The sequence below is a fragment of the Electrophorus electricus genome, chromosome 25 (assembly GCF_013358815.1).
Source record: "Electrophorus electricus isolate fEleEle1 chromosome 25, fEleEle1.pri, whole genome shotgun sequence".
Classification (NCBI taxonomy): domain Eukaryota; kingdom Metazoa; phylum Chordata; class Actinopteri; order Gymnotiformes; family Gymnotidae; genus Electrophorus; species Electrophorus electricus.
In genome coordinates this window covers 8,132,540-8,150,449 of record NC_049559.1, presented here as the reverse complement: position 1 = coordinate 8,150,449, position 17,910 = coordinate 8,132,540, and the positions used below count along the sequence as shown (strand labels likewise).

General features: G+C 45.3%; 1 protein-coding gene across 1 annotated transcript in view; it reads right to left on the bottom strand.

Moving 5' to 3' along the window:
• Positions 1–776: 776 nt before the first annotated feature.
• satb2 (SATB homeobox 2) overlaps positions 777–17,910 on the bottom strand; it is a 35,752-nt gene continuing 18,618 nt past the window's right edge. The window contains exons 6-13 of the mRNA XM_027026267.2: positions 17,218–17,320; positions 16,241–16,291; positions 15,533–16,116; positions 14,799–15,011; positions 14,056–14,142; positions 12,857–13,009; positions 10,122–10,316; positions 777–5,425 (exon numbers count right to left, since the gene is read on the bottom strand). Coding sequence (XP_026882068.1) covers positions 4,808–5,425; positions 10,122–10,316; positions 12,857–13,009; positions 14,056–14,142; positions 14,799–15,011; positions 15,533–16,116; positions 16,241–16,291; positions 17,218–17,320 — 2,004 coding nt within the window. The 3' untranslated portion in view covers positions 777–4,807. The remainder of the gene's footprint in view (positions 5,426–10,121; positions 10,317–12,856; positions 13,010–14,055; positions 14,143–14,798; positions 15,012–15,532; positions 16,117–16,240; positions 16,292–17,217; positions 17,321–17,910) is intronic.

The following is a 17,910-nucleotide window of genomic DNA, read 5'->3' as shown; positions in this document are numbered from 1 at the left end:
TATATACTGCTGATCTCAGAAGAGCTTTCTTACATATGTTGTTTGGTGAGATATGTAGGCAGGTGATAGGAGACTCATTCACCAAGTAAGCTGTTTACTGGATTGCCTCTGAGGCTCACTCTGTCGGTCAGTCGTTTAATGGTCTTCTTCAGTGGATGAATAAGAAACATTACATCGTCACTGATCATTTCCAGTAACACTAGCCCAAATGCGCCCTGTGGGCCATTTTTTCTTATTATGGTTTGTTTTCATTGCTTTTTATGTACAAATGAAAGAGCATTTGGTTCTTGTGGCTGTACTACCCACTTTCCCAAAGTTCTGCAGAGACAGCTTTGCATTGTTCTACAGGGGAACGCGGGGCTTTTTGAACTTTTAGAATAGTCTTCATGGAATGCCTGTAATTAAGGTTTGATTCATCCGAATCTGATAGAATTTTCAATTCAGTCAAACGGGAACTAATTCATGGAGGAGAATAATAATAAAAAAAACAGTTGCACACGATTGCGCAGATTTTTCCATTGATGCACTTTATTTAAATGACAGCAATTTGAGAAAACAAAATAAAACAAAAGTCACACAAACCAAAGAGCCAAATAATGCACATAAACTTATTATCACTTAGTGATAATGATGATCCATTTGATTGACAAGGAAAATTATCAGTCCCGGAGTGGCAATCCTGATTCACATTGTAGGTGCTGATGAGGATAAAGATTTCATCTCCAAAGCAAGCAAGCAGAACATTGTGCTTAGTGAAGAGCCATTGCAAGATTGTGGAAAAACCTATTTGTAGGTCAATGAAAAAAAAAAAACATGGATTTTTTTTGTAGTCTTTGCTCACGGGTATATCATTGCCTTGTGTGCATGTGAAATTAATATTTAGAATCCCAGTTGCAACAAACGTTACAGTCACAGAATTTGATGTGTGTATATGTTTCTGTAATGACATTTTTAGATAAATGTGAGAAGAAACCTTGTCACAGGGATTAAGTCTTTATTTCTTACTGTGACACATTCCATCATTAAAGATAATTTCTCCAAAAAGTGAAAAGAACTGCGGTGTGTGTGTTGAGCGGCCCTCTGGCGTCTTCGCGGCAGAGGAGCGTCCGCTCTCTAAGAACCACTTGTTTCCCCACAAGGGGACATGATCACTTCCGATTAACCCTGACAGCGCAGCGCGAGTGAGAGTGATTGTCTTCCCAGCTGGGAAAGGAGAAAATGAGACAAAGTGCGAAAAAAATTGAAAAGGCAGAGATGGGGCTCCTGTCACGTAGAGGTGTGTAATTGGCGAGTGACCCCGACCTGTCGCTCATCAGGGACTCAGCGAACCGTCTTTGTTTTTCACCTCGTTTTCTTCGGCACCAACGAGGTGTGGGATGGAGGGGAGGAGGAGGTGGAGGAACGGAGGGTGTGGGAGGCCACCCCTGCGGCAGGTTAAACACCAGTCTCGCGCGTACATGCACTTGTCTCACCAGGACTGTGGATAATTTGGGAGGAGAACAGGAATGGACTCATCAGAGCTGCTTGTCTCAGGTTGATCTGGGCACAGCAGGGGGGCACGAAGGGGTGGGAAGAGTAAATGGTAGGGATGAGCTTTGGTGTCCCAGGGTGATGGCTGATTGGCAGGCTTAAGTAAGGTTTAGATCCAGCTTACAATCAGTTCTGTGTTATTAGACACCCTTATCAAAGCCTGCAGATATCTGACATTTTAAGGATGAGATTCAAAACATGTCCTGCTCTTGCAATTCCTGAGCTCCAAGTATTCTAAACTTTTTAGGATGTCCTTAGACCAGCAACTTTCAGATTTAACATCAGTTTAAAGGTACAATATATAGAATTTTCCATTCAAACCTGAAATGAAATATTAAAATGATATTTATTGACTGTAACTGAGCATTAGCCGACTGCAAGGTAATCCATACTCATTGGGCTAACTTAGGCTGTCTTCTGATAGTGTGTCTTGTTGCCAGCCAGGCTGGAGGCAGAGAGGTACAGCTTAAAATGACTGTACTTTTTAAATGAGTTAAGTGATCACAGCATATTAAGCTCTGATTTAGTCTTGAGATGAATTCAAAGCAAAGATCAGCTTTACCAGCCCAGCCATAAAACAGGGCACAACAAACAGCCATAGAATTTTGCTCTGGAGCCACATCTTCCACACGCGTCTATCAGCAGATCAGACAGGTACTAAACCACTAATGTTAAACCAGTAATGGGCTACAATAGGTGTCAATGGGCATTAGCTGCTGTTTAAGTGATCACTGGCTAGAGAAGTAATAGCCTGAAGCTTCACACCTAACACTGTAGCCTGAGGCTCCCAGCGTGTTGGGTGTGAAACGCAGTGTACTCCAGTATCTCCATGTGAAGTGTTGTCCTGAATATCTATCATTTGGGAGTCCTGGGGACTTTAGCTCAGCCTCCGAGCAGGAATGACAAACGTGGGCCAGCCACAGTACCACTGCACAGCCAACCTGGAGAAACAGAGGACTCCTGGCCAGGAGGCTGTGGTCAGTCTGTAGAAAGTCATGAGTCTGGGAAGACCCCATTACAGTACAATGTTATCAACAGCAGAGTGAAAATGATTTTTAAGTTTTAAATGTATTTGTGACTGGAAACATGTTAAAGCTGCTTAAAATCAAATGTCTGGGTTGTTATGACAACTCAAGGAACTGAACTGAATTATTTTGGGACATCTTTTGAAAGTACTGCATGTGTTTTGTCTTTGTGTGGAAGGTTTTTGCTTTGGAGGGATGCATTAGGAGCATTTGCACATGAAAGACATAAAGAAAATATTTCCATTTGTAATAGACAAAATATCTACAAAAACCGTAAACGTCAACTCATGAACAAAAAATAAGTCAGTGTAAGGTTAACAATGGTGGTTACTCTGTTATCCAGAAATGAGCAGGTAGCAGCTGATTCCCAAAAAGCAAATCAGGACCCCGGATCCAAGTTCCTATGGTATCCACAAAGGCTTCGCAACATGACAGCCATGTTGGTTTGTATACAAGTCCATTTCCAGAGATGAATGAACACACATTTCCATTTAAGATACAGTTTCGATTGGCTCACAAAAAAAGATGGATTTTCAATATTTGTTTAAAAAAAGGAAATTTACCATATGCTTCTTAAAAATTTTTGGATTCAACTCCAGGTCCACCAATTGCCTTTCTCTTGGAAAAGTACATGGTGTAGCTTGAACTGGCAGTATACAACATCACAGGGCTCGCTCAGTAAGGTCAGTAACTGCTTTTAATTCTTGTGTCTATGTTTTGGCAGTGCTCCCCTCTTTTGTAAAGTCCTTACCAAAATAACATCTTTGAGCCAAAAGCTGATTTTAGACCATGAAACAAACAAACAAAAAAATCACAACCAAAAAATAACAGCAATGACAGCAAGAACAACCATAATAACAATAATAATAATAATAATAATAATTGTGAATAAAGATAGCAATAAATAGAGATGTGGAGTAAAGTGTGGGTAGGCAGTTCGAAACTGGAACACTGGGCACCAGTAAGAGAGCGAGACCGTGGAGAAGGATGGGCTGCAGGCCAGGCTGTGGACCAACTGGCTGACATCCATTGCTTCCCTGTTGGCCGAAGGCTGAAGCACTCACGCTGCTCTCCAACTCCTACTGTTCCTATGAACGCATCCTTCTCTCAACGCTCACTAGGCTTTTAAGTGCAAGAGAGCAAAGAGATTTTGGGGACAAGATGTCTCTTCTACACGTATCTGTACAAAACGAGCACACCCTGAAAAACGTTCTGCGCTGACAGACAGAGGTGTTGAGCAGAGTTTGTGTTAGGCGTGGATGTGTACCAGGGCAAAGCGACTTGGTCATCCCGCCACGCTGGCCTGTTCGGAATGATGCGGTTGTTAGTGGGAAGGATGGCATGATCTTCAAAGGGCCTACTAGGCTAACTGTGGACCTTTCAGTACACCACATGTGTTTACAGTGGAATTGATGGGCTAGGCTAATGTATACACTCCAGCCCTCATCATTACCTCCAACCCACCCACCCAGCCGACTACCCGCTTAAATGGCCAAGCGCAGCCACCTCTTGGAGACAAAAAGAATGCCCCGTCATGGAGGGGAGGAGGAGGCAAAGCCACAACCGCCCACCAGGCTCCTTAATCAGGCAGAAGAGTAAAGATGCGTGGGCTCCTATGGAGCTCCAGCGCTCATCTAAAGCTCGTCTAAAGCTCAGCGTCTGTCATTACTCTGAACGCTGTAGAGGACAGATGGTGAGGCAGTGGTCTCTAATGACAGACTGCCTGGATTGTGGGTCAGAGATTAAGGAGTCTTTGCAGAAAATGTTAAGAGACCTGGTGACAAACTTGCTTGGCTTATCATTTCCTACCATGGCTTACTGCCTTCTTAACAGAAAGCAGGAGTGAAAAGTGACAGCTGGGCAGTTTGGGAGAATTTACTTTTAATTTCAGGTTCTTGTTAAACAAAAATGATTTGCTTCTGGCCAATAAAATCAGGCTTCCTTCATTATATCGCTTTCAGCGCCTGATGGGACTTGATCTTTTTCCTAGGGCTCGTGACTCCCCTCCTCTGCCGTTTTGTGGTAACACTTTGCTTCCACTATAATCAGTATCCTAATATACTGTAATCTTGTCCTTTTTGGCTTCCCTTTAGCAAGTCTTCATTTGACCCTGTGTTTATTTCTTTTAGTCTTTAAGCCTGCTTTCAGAATGCATCTGTCTCAGTGATAATTTATTCTGTTCCACAAGTAAATGCAAACCTTCCACTGTCCCCTACCCCAACTTGCCTCTCTTCTTCCCTGGTTGAAGTGCTTTATCTCTGGTACTCGGCCTGGTCCCGGTGGCTGGGGGAGGAAGTGGACGGAAGCTGAGAGGAGGGCTGGGCTGAGCCCAGAGACCCACCCTTGTCCTTACTCTCTTGGCTGGAGGTGGACGATGGTGTCGAGGCAGTAGCGGTCACTCCCGCTGAGCCAGCTTCTTGTCCGCTGTAGATCTCCTCGTGGCCATCCTCGCTGGACTCCGCGTCCTCTGAGCCCGAGAGCAGCTCTTCGTCTCGATACTCGGCAACGTCCACGCCGCCGCCCTCGACTCCAAGCTCCTTCAGCCGGCCATGATGCTTCACGTGATAGCGCTGATTTTGGAAGAACTTGACAATGGTGTGCTTGGGCAGGTCCAGCTGGGCTGAGAGGGTATGGATGGCCTCCTGGTCAGGATAGAGCCCCACATCCTGGATAAAACTCTGTAGAATGCCCAGAGCTTCCAGTGAGATCTTGGTTCGAGAGCGAGGCTTTTTGGTAACATTGCTACTTCCTCCAGTGTTACCACTACCAGCCCCAGTCGGAGGGTTCTCATCCATCCCAGAGTTGGGCATTGGGTCCTCATGCATGGGTGAGTGGTCCTTCAGTGGTGCCACAGGTTGTCTGTGGAGAACCTGATGAGAAAGACCAAAGAATTGTTTAGTGGGGTGCGGGAACTACTGATCAAAAGAAAATTTACAAACAGCAATAGCGTAGAATAAGTAAAGCAATGCTTTAAAGTTCAAAGGTTTCCTTCAGTGACAGTGCCGTTACTCTGGAAGTCTTAACCAGAATGTTCAATCACCTCTAGTAAAATTCCAACCACAGTGCTCCAATTTCTGACTGTTTAACCAAGTATATTACACAAATGCCACCGGAATGTATCTCTTGTCATTCTTGAAGCAATATTGCCACCAAGATCATTAACAGAATCAGGACTTTTTTCAACCATACGGAGTACAAAAAGAAGGCATACAAAAGCTAAATGAGGCAAATGCTGAATGAATATACAAATATCCCAGATAAATCACAGGGAAAAACAAATCTGTTATGGGGAAAACATGTGTCATGACCATTTGACAACCAATGACAAGAGAGTTTTAAATCTGTCAAATTCAGAAAAAAAAAACAATTCCAATCATTCAAAACAGGCAGCCATGCTTTACTTCTGACTGACCACCAAGTTGAATAAAAAAAGTCCCCAAAACACAGGCTCAGACATCTTCACGAAACTGTATACAATGCTGTCGTCTCCTACAAATACAACAATGCAAGCATTAGCATTAACCAACAAGTTAGCATGCTGGTGGTACCAACATTCCTCTTGCCCTGAGGCACCGCCTGTCCCAGTAAATCAGCTCTTCTCAGCAACCAATGAGCATCAATTGAGAGGAAGTGTGGAGGAGGAGGAGAGAGAGAGAGACACACACACACACAAGATGGAGACGGCGGGATGGTGTAAATAGGTGGAGGGAGGCAGGAGGAACTAGTTCCCAGCAGGCTATGGAAGGTGCAGTGTGTCACAGCAGAGCTATGGAACCCTTTGCTGCTGTCCCTCTGGGTTTTATGACCAGGGTGGGGTGCCCAGTGCCTCCACGCTGGAATGCTAAGCTATAAATCTGTGGTGCATTAAAATTAAAGGACCTACATAAAGATAATAGTCATTCGCTCTCTCTCTCTTGTTCTCTCTCCATTTCTTTCTTACACTGTCTCGCTCTCTCTCTCTTCCTTTCGCTCTCGCTTGCTTTCTCCACTCAATAATAACAGGGCTTTTTTTTTAAATAATATTGAGGGCAGGCCAGACCATAAAATTGCTCCGATTTCACTTGTGGGGTTTTTTGGGCCTGGAGCTTTACAGGAAGTGTGTAGGTTTGTCTTTTTTCCCTTTTTCTTGCTCCATTTTCTATTATTTTTGATGTCCCTGAGAAACAAACAGAAGCCACAATCGGGTATGGGAGTTGAGATCAGAGATGTGAACAACAGTCTGGCCACATGGCAAAACACTGCTGTACGTCTGTTGGTGTACCTACAGAGACCACACACAGTACAGCTTAATGGCAGTGCAACACACACACACACACACACACACACACACACACAACCACAACAAATACGGCCATTCCTGGTTCTAGAACCTCGCTCACTCCTTGTCGGACAGCACCCATGACGGCCATGCCTTGCTTTGTGGCAGAAGCCAGAGGGTGTGCCTGCCACTTGTCCTAGAGATCATCCCTACCGGAGCATCCTCACGCCAACAAAGAGAGCCAGAGCCAAGCCAGAAGAATGACTCCTTCCCCAAATCAAGTCTGAGGTTGCTAAAGTCATAAAGTCAGACGGAGCTGCGCTGCATTTACAGCTCCAGCGGAATCTCCTCAGCCATGCCACACACACACACACACTTACACTTCCTACATTCACAGATAGAACATAAAACATTTAGGTGATTCTTAATGAGGACTTGTCCGTCTGGGGCGAAGCAGACAGGGGCTGAGGGCAGAGTCTGTGATGCCACCAAAGACACCATTAAAACACTGATAAATCTATAAGGATGAGAAAGACAATTATGTTGGCTTCCTTTTGCATGACATCACCTTCCTCAAAAGGTGCACAGTTATTTCTGTATTTCTTTGGGACAAGTTGCAATACCTAAGTAACTTAAATGGATAAGTAACATAAGTAGGTGTATGGGTGTGTGCTTGTGCATGCTGTATATGTCCACAACCTTACAATCCAATTTGCAAAAACAAAATATAAATTATTCAATTATTCATAAGGAGAGGCTGGGCAAATGAGCAGAGGCTGGGACTTATGGCCATGAACACAGCACACTCAAAAGAAATACCAGGGGCATACTGAGGGGGATACATGCTTGGGTTGTTACTCACACAGAGTGTGTGTGTGTGTGTGTGTGTGTGTATGTGTGTTTGTGATTGGCACATGTTTGGCACATGTGTGTGTACACATTTCACTAAGTGGGAGTGCCATTGGTCCCACCACACCAAGAAGCTACAAAGGATCTTGTCCTTTGCTCAACTGTATGTAAAAAGTAGGGCAGGCCCGAGCCACTTCCAAACACAGTGCCAGTGGCACATCACAGAAGCAGCAGTGTGCAGGCTGTCACAGACACAGCATGGCCCCCATTCACACTCACACAGGTACAACTGAGTGGACATTAGGCAAGAGCAAGTACAATCATGCGTCTTAATGTCCACGGCACGTCGAGGGTTGTCTGGGAGGAAAAGCGTCATAGAACCTTTACGATACTGTAACAGACAGCAAAATTTAAAAAAAAAGTAGAGCACTAATAATTGATCAACGGCATGTTATATCAGCCAAATTGTAGGCGAAGCATGCATGCTTTGTTCCATGTGTGTATAATGTATTTCCATGCTGTATAAGTGTGTGTGTGTACTAGCAGCTGGGACACATGTGTGGTCTGTGGTGGCAGGCTGGCTGGAGCCGAAGGGCTGCTGGGTAGTTTGATCTGGGGAGGGACCCTCATTACTGTGTCAAGAAAACAACAGCAGCAGTGGAGACACCCACAAACACTCGCATACTCATAGACAGATACACAGACGGACAGGCCAACACTTGCTGTGATTGCTGGAGCTTATGGGAATCCGTGTGGAAGAACACATTCACACACACAAATTAGTCTACTTCGACTTTTTACTATAGTGCCTATTAAAACATAAAATCAACCTTTTTAAAGTCTCTTTTCAGCTCTGCCTAATTTTAATTTTCAGTGTCAGCATAGAAGGCGTGGCTAATGATTCCTTTCATTACAAAAGACTGTTCTAGGATCAGGTCTCCTAGCTCAGCCTTTGCAGATAATTTTAAAGAACTGTTCTAGGATCAAAATCCCGTTTGAATCCTGACAGTGGTATTTTTAGCTCTCTCCGTCCTCTGTACAGTGGCTTGTCTGGGCCCCACAGAGAAACCTTTGGCATGTGTTAATGGCGTAACCACAGTTTTCTTTCGTCGATGATCATTTAATACCATGCAAAAACAGAAAGGGTGAGCAAGAGAGTGGGAGGGAAAGAAAAAGGTCAGAGAGACTTCACAGAACTTTAAAGAAGACTGACAGAGCTAGCCTGCAGACACCTCAGGACTCGAATTAAAGATATCATAAAACGTATCACAAACAGCAAAACATGCAGTTGCCATTAATTTGTATTTCTAATGTCATGGCAGCAGCAGAGAGCTAGTCCAACATCATGCTAATATAACCAAATCCTATATCTAATCTAATTTTTCAGACGCTTGTCTTTCCAAGAATATAATATTTTTGGAAGCTCACATTATTGTTTTTTATACGAGGTTTGGTTTGTATGGAGATGCAAAAAGAATGACAGATGGTTTAAGCGATGTGTTATTTTTAGAGACGTTTTAGAGAAGTTGTGTCAATCCCTTTATGGTTAATATTGTGCAATAGTTTATAGCCAAAACCACTGTAGAGTAACCATAGTAACCAGCTCTACTGAATTCCCATGAGTCAAAGAGCACGAGTGTGGTGTGTGTGTGGTGTGTGTTCCGTTTCTTCCTGTCATTAATAAAATCAGGCCTGTGGTGGCACTCTCTGTCAGGGTGTGTCCTAATGAGGCATTTCCTACTGCACCCAGAACATATAAATAAATGTAACACACACACACACACGTACCCACACATATGCACACACATATATGTACACACACCCAGGCATGCACTGTTTACCCATTAACATAAAAACTGGAGAAACAAGAAAGCTAAGACAGAAGAAGGAGAACAGATGGTTCTGTATTCTTAGGCTTTGACATCAGTGTTAATACAACATTGGATCACTGGCAAAACTGTGATGCAATATCTGTAATGCTTAAGCTGTGGATGGAAATTATAGAGTAGAAAGCATTGATTAGAATATCAAGTGTTTGGGGGGAAAAAGTAGATTTATGTTTGCACCGTTTGGGAATGCATGCATTAACATACATGAATGTGTGTGTGTGTGTGTGTGTGTGTGTGTTCAGTGTATACTGTAATGACCCTGGCTGACAGAGGGGAAAGTCCATTTAATCAGTACTATGTTATTTGGAGGTGTGTGTGTGTGTGTGTGTGTGTGTGTGTGTGCGCGTGTGTGTGTGTGTGTGTGTGTGTGTGTGAAAGAAAGAGAGAGATTAAAGAGGGCTAGAAATGATAGCCCTTGACATTAATAAAAAGCTCCACAGTCATTCTCTGAAACACAGCAGGGGCCTCTTTGGGCCCTCCTCAGAAATAGGGGGAATGAAGGAAATGAATACCTGAGCTATGAAAGCCTTTTTTGGGGCATATTAATGTGTGGTTTGAGGTGATGCTCACCTGCGGGTCAGAGGGCAGGTGCAGGACGGTGTGCAGCCGCTCACTGTGGTGGTGGCGGGACTCTTCCTCGTAGACCAGGTCCCGGTCTGCTTGTGGGAGCGCCAGGAAGCGGCGGATTGTACACAGGTTCTCCCATAGTGTCCGGTTCTCTGGGCTGGGACTCTCTTTCCAACGTAATAGCTCACACAACCAGCCCTGGGAGAGCACAAGGAAGAGAGTAAAAGAATGAAAGTGTGTGTGAGAGAGGGAGAGTGGAAGAAAGAAAGAAGGCAAAGAGAGAGAGAGAGAGAGAGAGAGAGAGAGAGAGAGAGAGAGTTAGCATGAGAGAATTTAAATGATGGAGATTTTCTTTAAACCTTGTTTGTCAAGTTCATTTGATTAGGCTAAAATCTGCAGGAGTGTAAACAACATCAGTGACTATTAAAACACATCAAAGAGTGCATGAGCCAGTGAGTGTGGGATGATAAGCAAGAGAATCAAGCCAGAGTGAGAGAGAGGAGAGTACGAGTGAAAGAGAGAAATAGAAAAAGAAGAGGAAGATGTGATTATCTCTGCTAGACTGGGCCAGTCTTTGACACCAGCTGTTGTGTGCAGCCAACCTCTTCTAGCACCCAGTGTTAATAACCTGATCAGAGCCTCCCTCTCTCTCTCTCTCTCTCTCTCTCTCTCTCTCTCTCTCTCTCTCTCTCTCTCTCTCTCTCTCTCTCTCTCTCTCTCTCTCTTTGTCTCTCACTCTCCCTCCCTTTTTCTCCTCAGTTCCTCCTGGCCAGCTGCAGCAGATGGGTGCGTTCAGCCGTGACCCCCCCCCCCCCCCCACGATCCCAGACCTGTGATACCCAACCACATCTGCCACATTCACCGCGCACGCACACACCCACACACACACACACACACACACACACGCACGCACGCACATGCACACGCACCACCACAACACTCCTTTACACACATACCACATACACTGTAGGACTAGGGTAGTCACACCTGCAAAGCCACAAAGGGGTGCTCTCTGTGTGCTTGTGTGACTGGCCTGGTAGAGTGTTGTCCTCAGTCACACCATATCATGGGAAGAATTAGGTCCAGCTGGGCACAGGATCATATTTGACTAAATCAATTATCTCTCTTTGCTCTCAAATGGGGAAGGGACCCGCAAATGGTCGAAAAATATTCCTCCACCACTCCCAGATGAATGCCGTGCTCTACAGGAGGGGCTGAAAAACACCACACCCACTGTGTCAAAACAACGCTACAGTGATAAGCTTTCACGATGACGTTCTCATTTGCTGTGACCTCAGACGCACAAGCATTTTGATGCATCACATATAGTGTCTCCGTGCACTGCAGAGATGATAAGACTGTATCTGCATGCCCAAAATACAGCGTTGTGTAATATGGCACATGTAACTGTACCTTATTATTCTGAAAGATGGAAACAGTGATGGAAGTGGTGTTTTTTACCCACACATTTGTTTTGGCAGGCCTTCTGGTTGTACTTCTTCATCTGATAATATAGCCTACCCTTCCCACAACAGTGGCGATTACAGCATACCTGCTGCAGCCATCTAATCAGAGCCAGCATAGCGCTGCACTTTTCACGGGGCATAGGCCAGAGGGGACAAGGAATTTGTCATGTCCGTTGAAGTAGCGTGCAAGGGTGGGTGAGTGGGCGAGTGCACAGTAGAACCTCTCATCGATCTGATCGTGAGTCACAGAGAGATCTTTGAGATGGATCTGCATGGCCAGGTTTGCACCATAACCATGTCTGTCCATCACTGTTGTTGTTTGCCTTCTTCAGTGATCAGATAGATACCAGTACCTATAGAGGAGGAGGAGCCCACTTACAGGAAAACAAGCACCTTCGTGGTCAGGTCCAGTATCGCCAGCTGTGTGGTAATGCTGACATAAGTGTGTCCTTCAAGGAGCAATAGGTGGCTTCTTGTGTAAAGATAACTTTTTTTTTGTTCTAGTTACTAAAACTGTAGTACATTAAAAAAAAAAAAACGGTCCCGTCTGGCTCCATATAATCCTCTTAACGGCATTAGCAAAAAATCAGTGATCGGCTTCTGGAGCATCGCACAAGCAACGGTGCATAAACAACCGCCATCCGTGAAAACACTGGCCTTCCCCCTTTTACCAACAACAGTTATGTGACAGAGTCAAGTCAGCAGAAAAAGACGAATGTAGTAAAGCCAGCTAAAAAGAGTCTGAGTTACACCGAGTCTGAGATGAAACAAAGATAAACAGCGGAGCAGATTTTCAGAGGTGGCTAATGCTAGCTTTGGCATCTGAAAGGAATCAAAACTGATGGCCATTTAGTCACATTTCTGCCTGTCAGGTAGCTAATTGCCCCTGCTTGATTTTTTTTTAAATTTGATTACAAAAAATTTATCTACAAAGATAAGATAGTACTGTTAAAATAACATTCTCATTTTACTGTGATGTTGCAGTCAGGCTAATGTTAGCTTATTTCCAACGCTAAGGCTACTGGTTAGCATAGTTTTATTTGGATGTTGCTGAAAATACCTTTGTGAGGTGACCAGGCAGTCATATCGGTTTGGAATTTCATTCACTGAAAATAATAATCTTATCCCCCCATAACTGTTTATTCAAATGACTTTGAAACATAATCTTTTTAAAATTCCAATAAAATCAGACAGTGAAAATGGAGAAAGTTCTTATTCTGAGGTGAAGGGCCCTACTGTGACTGGCTGAACAGGACCAGTGAAAGGACTCACCTGACTCTTGTTGGCTGCCACCTTGGCGAACAGAGCCTGAGACACCTTGGCCCGCTTCATCTCCTGTTGGATCTCGTCGTAGATGGACGATGTGATGTTGACCAGCGACTCTAGCTTCAGCGGATGGTCAGGGTTTGGGCAGGAAGGTTTGGGCTGAGAGAAACCATAGCGAGAGCGCATTCAGGAGAGCAAGAGTTTCAGCAACAATACACAAACACTAGAGTTCTCTGGAAAGATTTTCGAATGAGAGTGATCACTTGGTATCCCTTGCACTCAATAAGTTGTGAGTGGTGCATTTTTGCATCAGCAGTTCATGTCCTTATGTCTTTGTCCTGCATGTGGAAATGAAGGTGTATTGGTTTTAGAGTGGTGTGTTTCAAGTCGTGTTTGAAGTCATCTCGCAGGCACGGGCTAGTAATCTCGCATTCCCCAACACGAATGACAGTCAGATAACCGTATACAGACATAATAACAATAATAATACAAACTTCCCTTCCGAAGACCAAAGAATAAGAGCCCTGTCTTCTTATCAACAGGATTTTGTTATCTGGCTCCCTTCATTGATGGTGGTCTTAAGTTTGAAAACAGTCCTGCCCACTATCCCTTGCTTATGCTGGGTTTGTGCAAAAAAAAAAAAAAAGTTCCAGGTCATTTATTTAATATAAATATGACCAGACTGGAAGAGACCCACACTTTTTTGCCTGAGTCCTCTATCTTTAAAGGATTTCTGGCAAGCACATTATTTAGTCTTTTCAGGAACACTGCTTATGGACTGCTAGACTGCATCTGAAGTGCACTGCATTTACTTTCATAAAGTGCTATAATGTCTTCACAAATGTGATTACTTAGTGTCGAATAGCTACATTCAAATGTTTTATAAGGCATTATGCCAAACATCATAATGCCTTATGAGGTTAGAATCAGCCTATGGCAATGCTAGGGTCTTTATAATCTGCAATAGAGTTGGAATTCATACCAAGACTACGAATATGACCTAAATTACTTAAATGTTCCATAAAGCTTATGGATGCTTCAGAAATAAATACAATTTAAACCTAGACAGCAGTATATAACAGTCATACCAATTGCAAACTGTCTTGTTTTCAACATCTATTTAAAGGTATATTCACCATATTGTGAGACCATGTTGTGAGAAGCATTCTGTGAGCAAATGCAGAGGGAGTCGATGTCATTCTCACCGAGTTAGCGATTTTGGTCTTATTCTTCCAAATCGATGCCCAGGCATCAGGGGCCAACTGTTCGTCCATACTGCGCTCCCATACTTTCTGCATGGGGTGGCAAGGTGTGCAGTTAGCGACAATACATGCTTGACACAAAGGGAAACCTTTTCTTCATGATGACACAACATCATAAATGACAGGACACATTGGTGAACCTGATTTTGTCTAATTTGACCTCTCGTAAAAAGTGACATGTTTTTAGTGAATCATTCATAATTTAACAGAATTGTCAGAGTAAAGAAAAAAAGTCATGTGGTTGATAAAATAATGTGCTGCATTTTCTATGGAATTTCCTCTTTTAGAAGCATATAGAAACACAGGTCTACAATCTATATACAATACAATAATGAAAATGAAAGTGTCTCAGCATCTGAAATGACATGCTGTTTTAATGTTCTATAAGAATATCTCTTGACATCACTTTTATGACTCAATAAACCCTCCTTATATCGATCCTTATTTCATAAAACCCTGGTGGAGCTCACAACAACAATGTGCCTAGCCCAAATTAAGCAGCTAACCAGAAAACATTAAGCTAGACTGAATCCGCAACAATCTGAGAACCATGCGTATAAATTATTGGAGTGTAAGATACAACCCAAACAATCAACACAGATACCTTACTGGCAAATGGGCAGGCCTGACTGCAGGAAGGATGTGAAGGCTATACTGCTAGTGGTGAAACAGGGAGAATGGAGTACCTGGGAGAGGCGGTTCCCCCCGGGGTTGGAATTGGAGGTCGGGGGCAGGCCCACTGGGGGGTTCATGCTGCGCTCGCGCTCCTCCTGGTAAATGCGGTCCCTCTCAGCCTCGGGCAGGTTCAGGAAGTTCTGCATGGCCTTGAGGTTGACCAATAGGGACTGAGAGGCCGTCCGAGGGTCCTCCTCTTTCCGCAGGATCTCTGACAGCAGGCCCTGGCACACACATGTACGCAAACGTGCAGAAGCAGGAGTGAGAAAGGGCAAGTCTTTGGGAAGATACACATGCAGGCACAACGCTGCAATCCCACGTGGCCTTCACCTGCACCTGATCATCTGCCACCCTCCCAGGGGCTGGCCTCTAATGGGGCGGAATTCAGGCGTGCAGACCCTCAATGCACCAGGTGTGTGGGGGCTGCTGAATGAGTGGGAGGGGGACCCCGATACAGCCCAGGGGCTAGGAGCACCATGCTGGGCTTCTGTGCAGTGGCCTGAAGATCTGAGAACTCTGGCCTGACTCTTTCAGCCGACTTGACACCTCATCTGATGTCGCGATTTGCTGCTAACTGACTCGGATGAATTAAGTCATCGTGCTTCCCACAAACGACTGGGCTGAATTCCTATAGCCTGGTGACTTGCGCTTTGCTCTTTACATCTCTGCTTTCAGCAAAGCCCCAGGTTGTAAACGGGCTCATTTGGCTTGCAAAAATATACCTGTGCAATATGTGCTGCTGTACCTGTGTGCGGTTGAATGCCACCCTGGCAAACACAGCTTGTGAGACACTGGCTCTCTTGAGCTCATCGCGGACCTGCTGGTAGATGTCCGAAGACACCTCCGCAGCTGAAGGGTTCGATCCGGTCTCTCCAGGTCCTCCAGACTTGCCCGGCCGTGGAATGGGTGGGTGGTTGAGGAACTGCTGATTGAGAGCCTGCGGGTGCTGGTGGGCCAGAAGGCGGCTGACAGCCAGCTGCTGGTTGATGAGGTGGGCCATGGCTAGCTGCTGCCGCACCAGCTGTGGGCTGAGCTGGGGCGAGAGGAGACCTCCTGGTCCCAGCAGAGGCTGCAGGGCAGTGGGCGGAGGTGGGGGTGCCACCTGGGCCCGAAGCGGTGGACTATGGTGGAGCTGGCTGGCGTGGGACGAGGGCGGCGGAGGCTGCCCCTGCGACGGAGGCTGAGGCTGGGAAGAGTTCTGAGCTTCTCCAGAAGTGCCCTTCACGAGGGAGCCTGCACTGGCCAAAGGGCCCAGCTGAGCCAGGCCAGCAAGATGAGGGGGAGGTCGCTGTCCCAGTACGCAGAAGTCCACCAGGCTATCCCTCTCCACTGTGCAAAAATAAGGCACGATGACGGACAAAACCAATACCTGACACTACCCTTAAAAATGTATCCAAGAAAAAGCACAGAGTCAGTTTCATTTATAAAGATATGTCGGAAAATGATCACCCACCTTTAATTTCAGAATTCTCCCGTGCTGGCCACATCTTCTCAAAGTAATCAGCTGTAAACCAGAGAAGAAGAAAGGAAGTCATGGAAACTGGCTCAAAAAATGTTACCGATACGCACACTTCAAATCAAGTGTGCACTTCATGAAAGGCAAGCTACTGAAGCCCATGACTGCTGACTGATTCACCCAATGGCATGCCCCTGGGGTGACAAGTTAGCCAATAGGATGTCACTGTGATGGTGCACACATCTGGCAGCATGAGGGATGTGCGTTTGACTCTGGCAGGCAGTGAGCTGAATGAATGGCAGAGGCATTGGTGTAACCCAACACGACTCGCTCTGACAGTGCACCGAGGACCCTCCTCCTTCTCCTCTGGTTGTCTCTCTCTCGCCGCGGCAGCTCTTGGGGTTTGGGCTGAGCCTTTGATCTGTCCCACTGTGTAATTATGTTGCTTTTTGGGGGGTTGGGGGGTTTATGAAGGAACGAGGGAAAAACGTCACGGCCGTTTTGACGCCGAGGGGCTATAGTGATGCCGCAGCAGGGGTGGGGGCGCAGGAGAGCCCGGTGTCAGAGACCTCCTGCGGCGGCGTGTTGAGCAGAGGGGTGATTTCTATTATACCACCCACCCCGACTAGCGTGAGCACGGGCACTAAGACACATCACACTGTTTGCAGAGTGGGGTTTTTCTCCTCTGTAGACCCCAATACCACATGGGAATTTATGAGTGGGGTCACCTCAGGACAACCACCCACTAACTCTGTAACATGCTTCACTGACAGTACATTGTGTCTCAGTACTGCTCACTGTCTTCGCAACGGTTCTACATCTGAGGATTATGTTGGACTATGACTGAGCAAAGGACCGGAAACAGGTTTGAGACATGTTGCCTACAAGATATATTTCACTCATCAAACTGTTGGATTAACGAAAGCATAAATATTAAAACGTACAGTGTCACCAGCCGAGTGCTTGGTTCTCACCTTTAATCTTCTTGTACTTTTTATACCAGCGGCCAAACTCCTGGCACTTTGCAGTGGAGACGTTGGCATAGTAGGAGCTGTTCACTATAGAGGAGATCATGCTCTAGAAGAGCAAGACAAGGCAGTTGACAAATGACTGGTGACACAGCAATGAAGCCAGACATGTATAGAATAGCGGAAATAGAGGTGTACAGTCATGTCCTTAAAACTGAGATGATAAATGGCTCTATAAAGAGCATTATGTGGAAAGCCACCCAGCATGAATTTGCGTTAGCGTGATGGTGCTCGGAGTCCCGGTGTCACAGGCTCAGGCAGAGACGGAAAGCCGCACGCATATGCTAACAGTTGATTTGAGGATCAACACCCGCACAGGGTGCTCCACTTAAAGACTGCATGCACACAGACAATAAATTTCACTGATCGCTCTTTTGCATGGAAGTGATCATGTGACGCAAAGCTTGTACATGCACATGTATGCGTGTGAGCTCGTGTGCGCACACACACACACACACACACACTCACACACACACACACACACACACACATACGCATGCACGCACGCACACGCACGCACACGCATACACAAAAAAAAAACCTGCCATAAAACTGTTAAAGTAATTAATGCAGCATTGGATATAACTCATAAATTCTACACTAGTACAAAGAAACATGAATTGCATTTATGTGGAACTT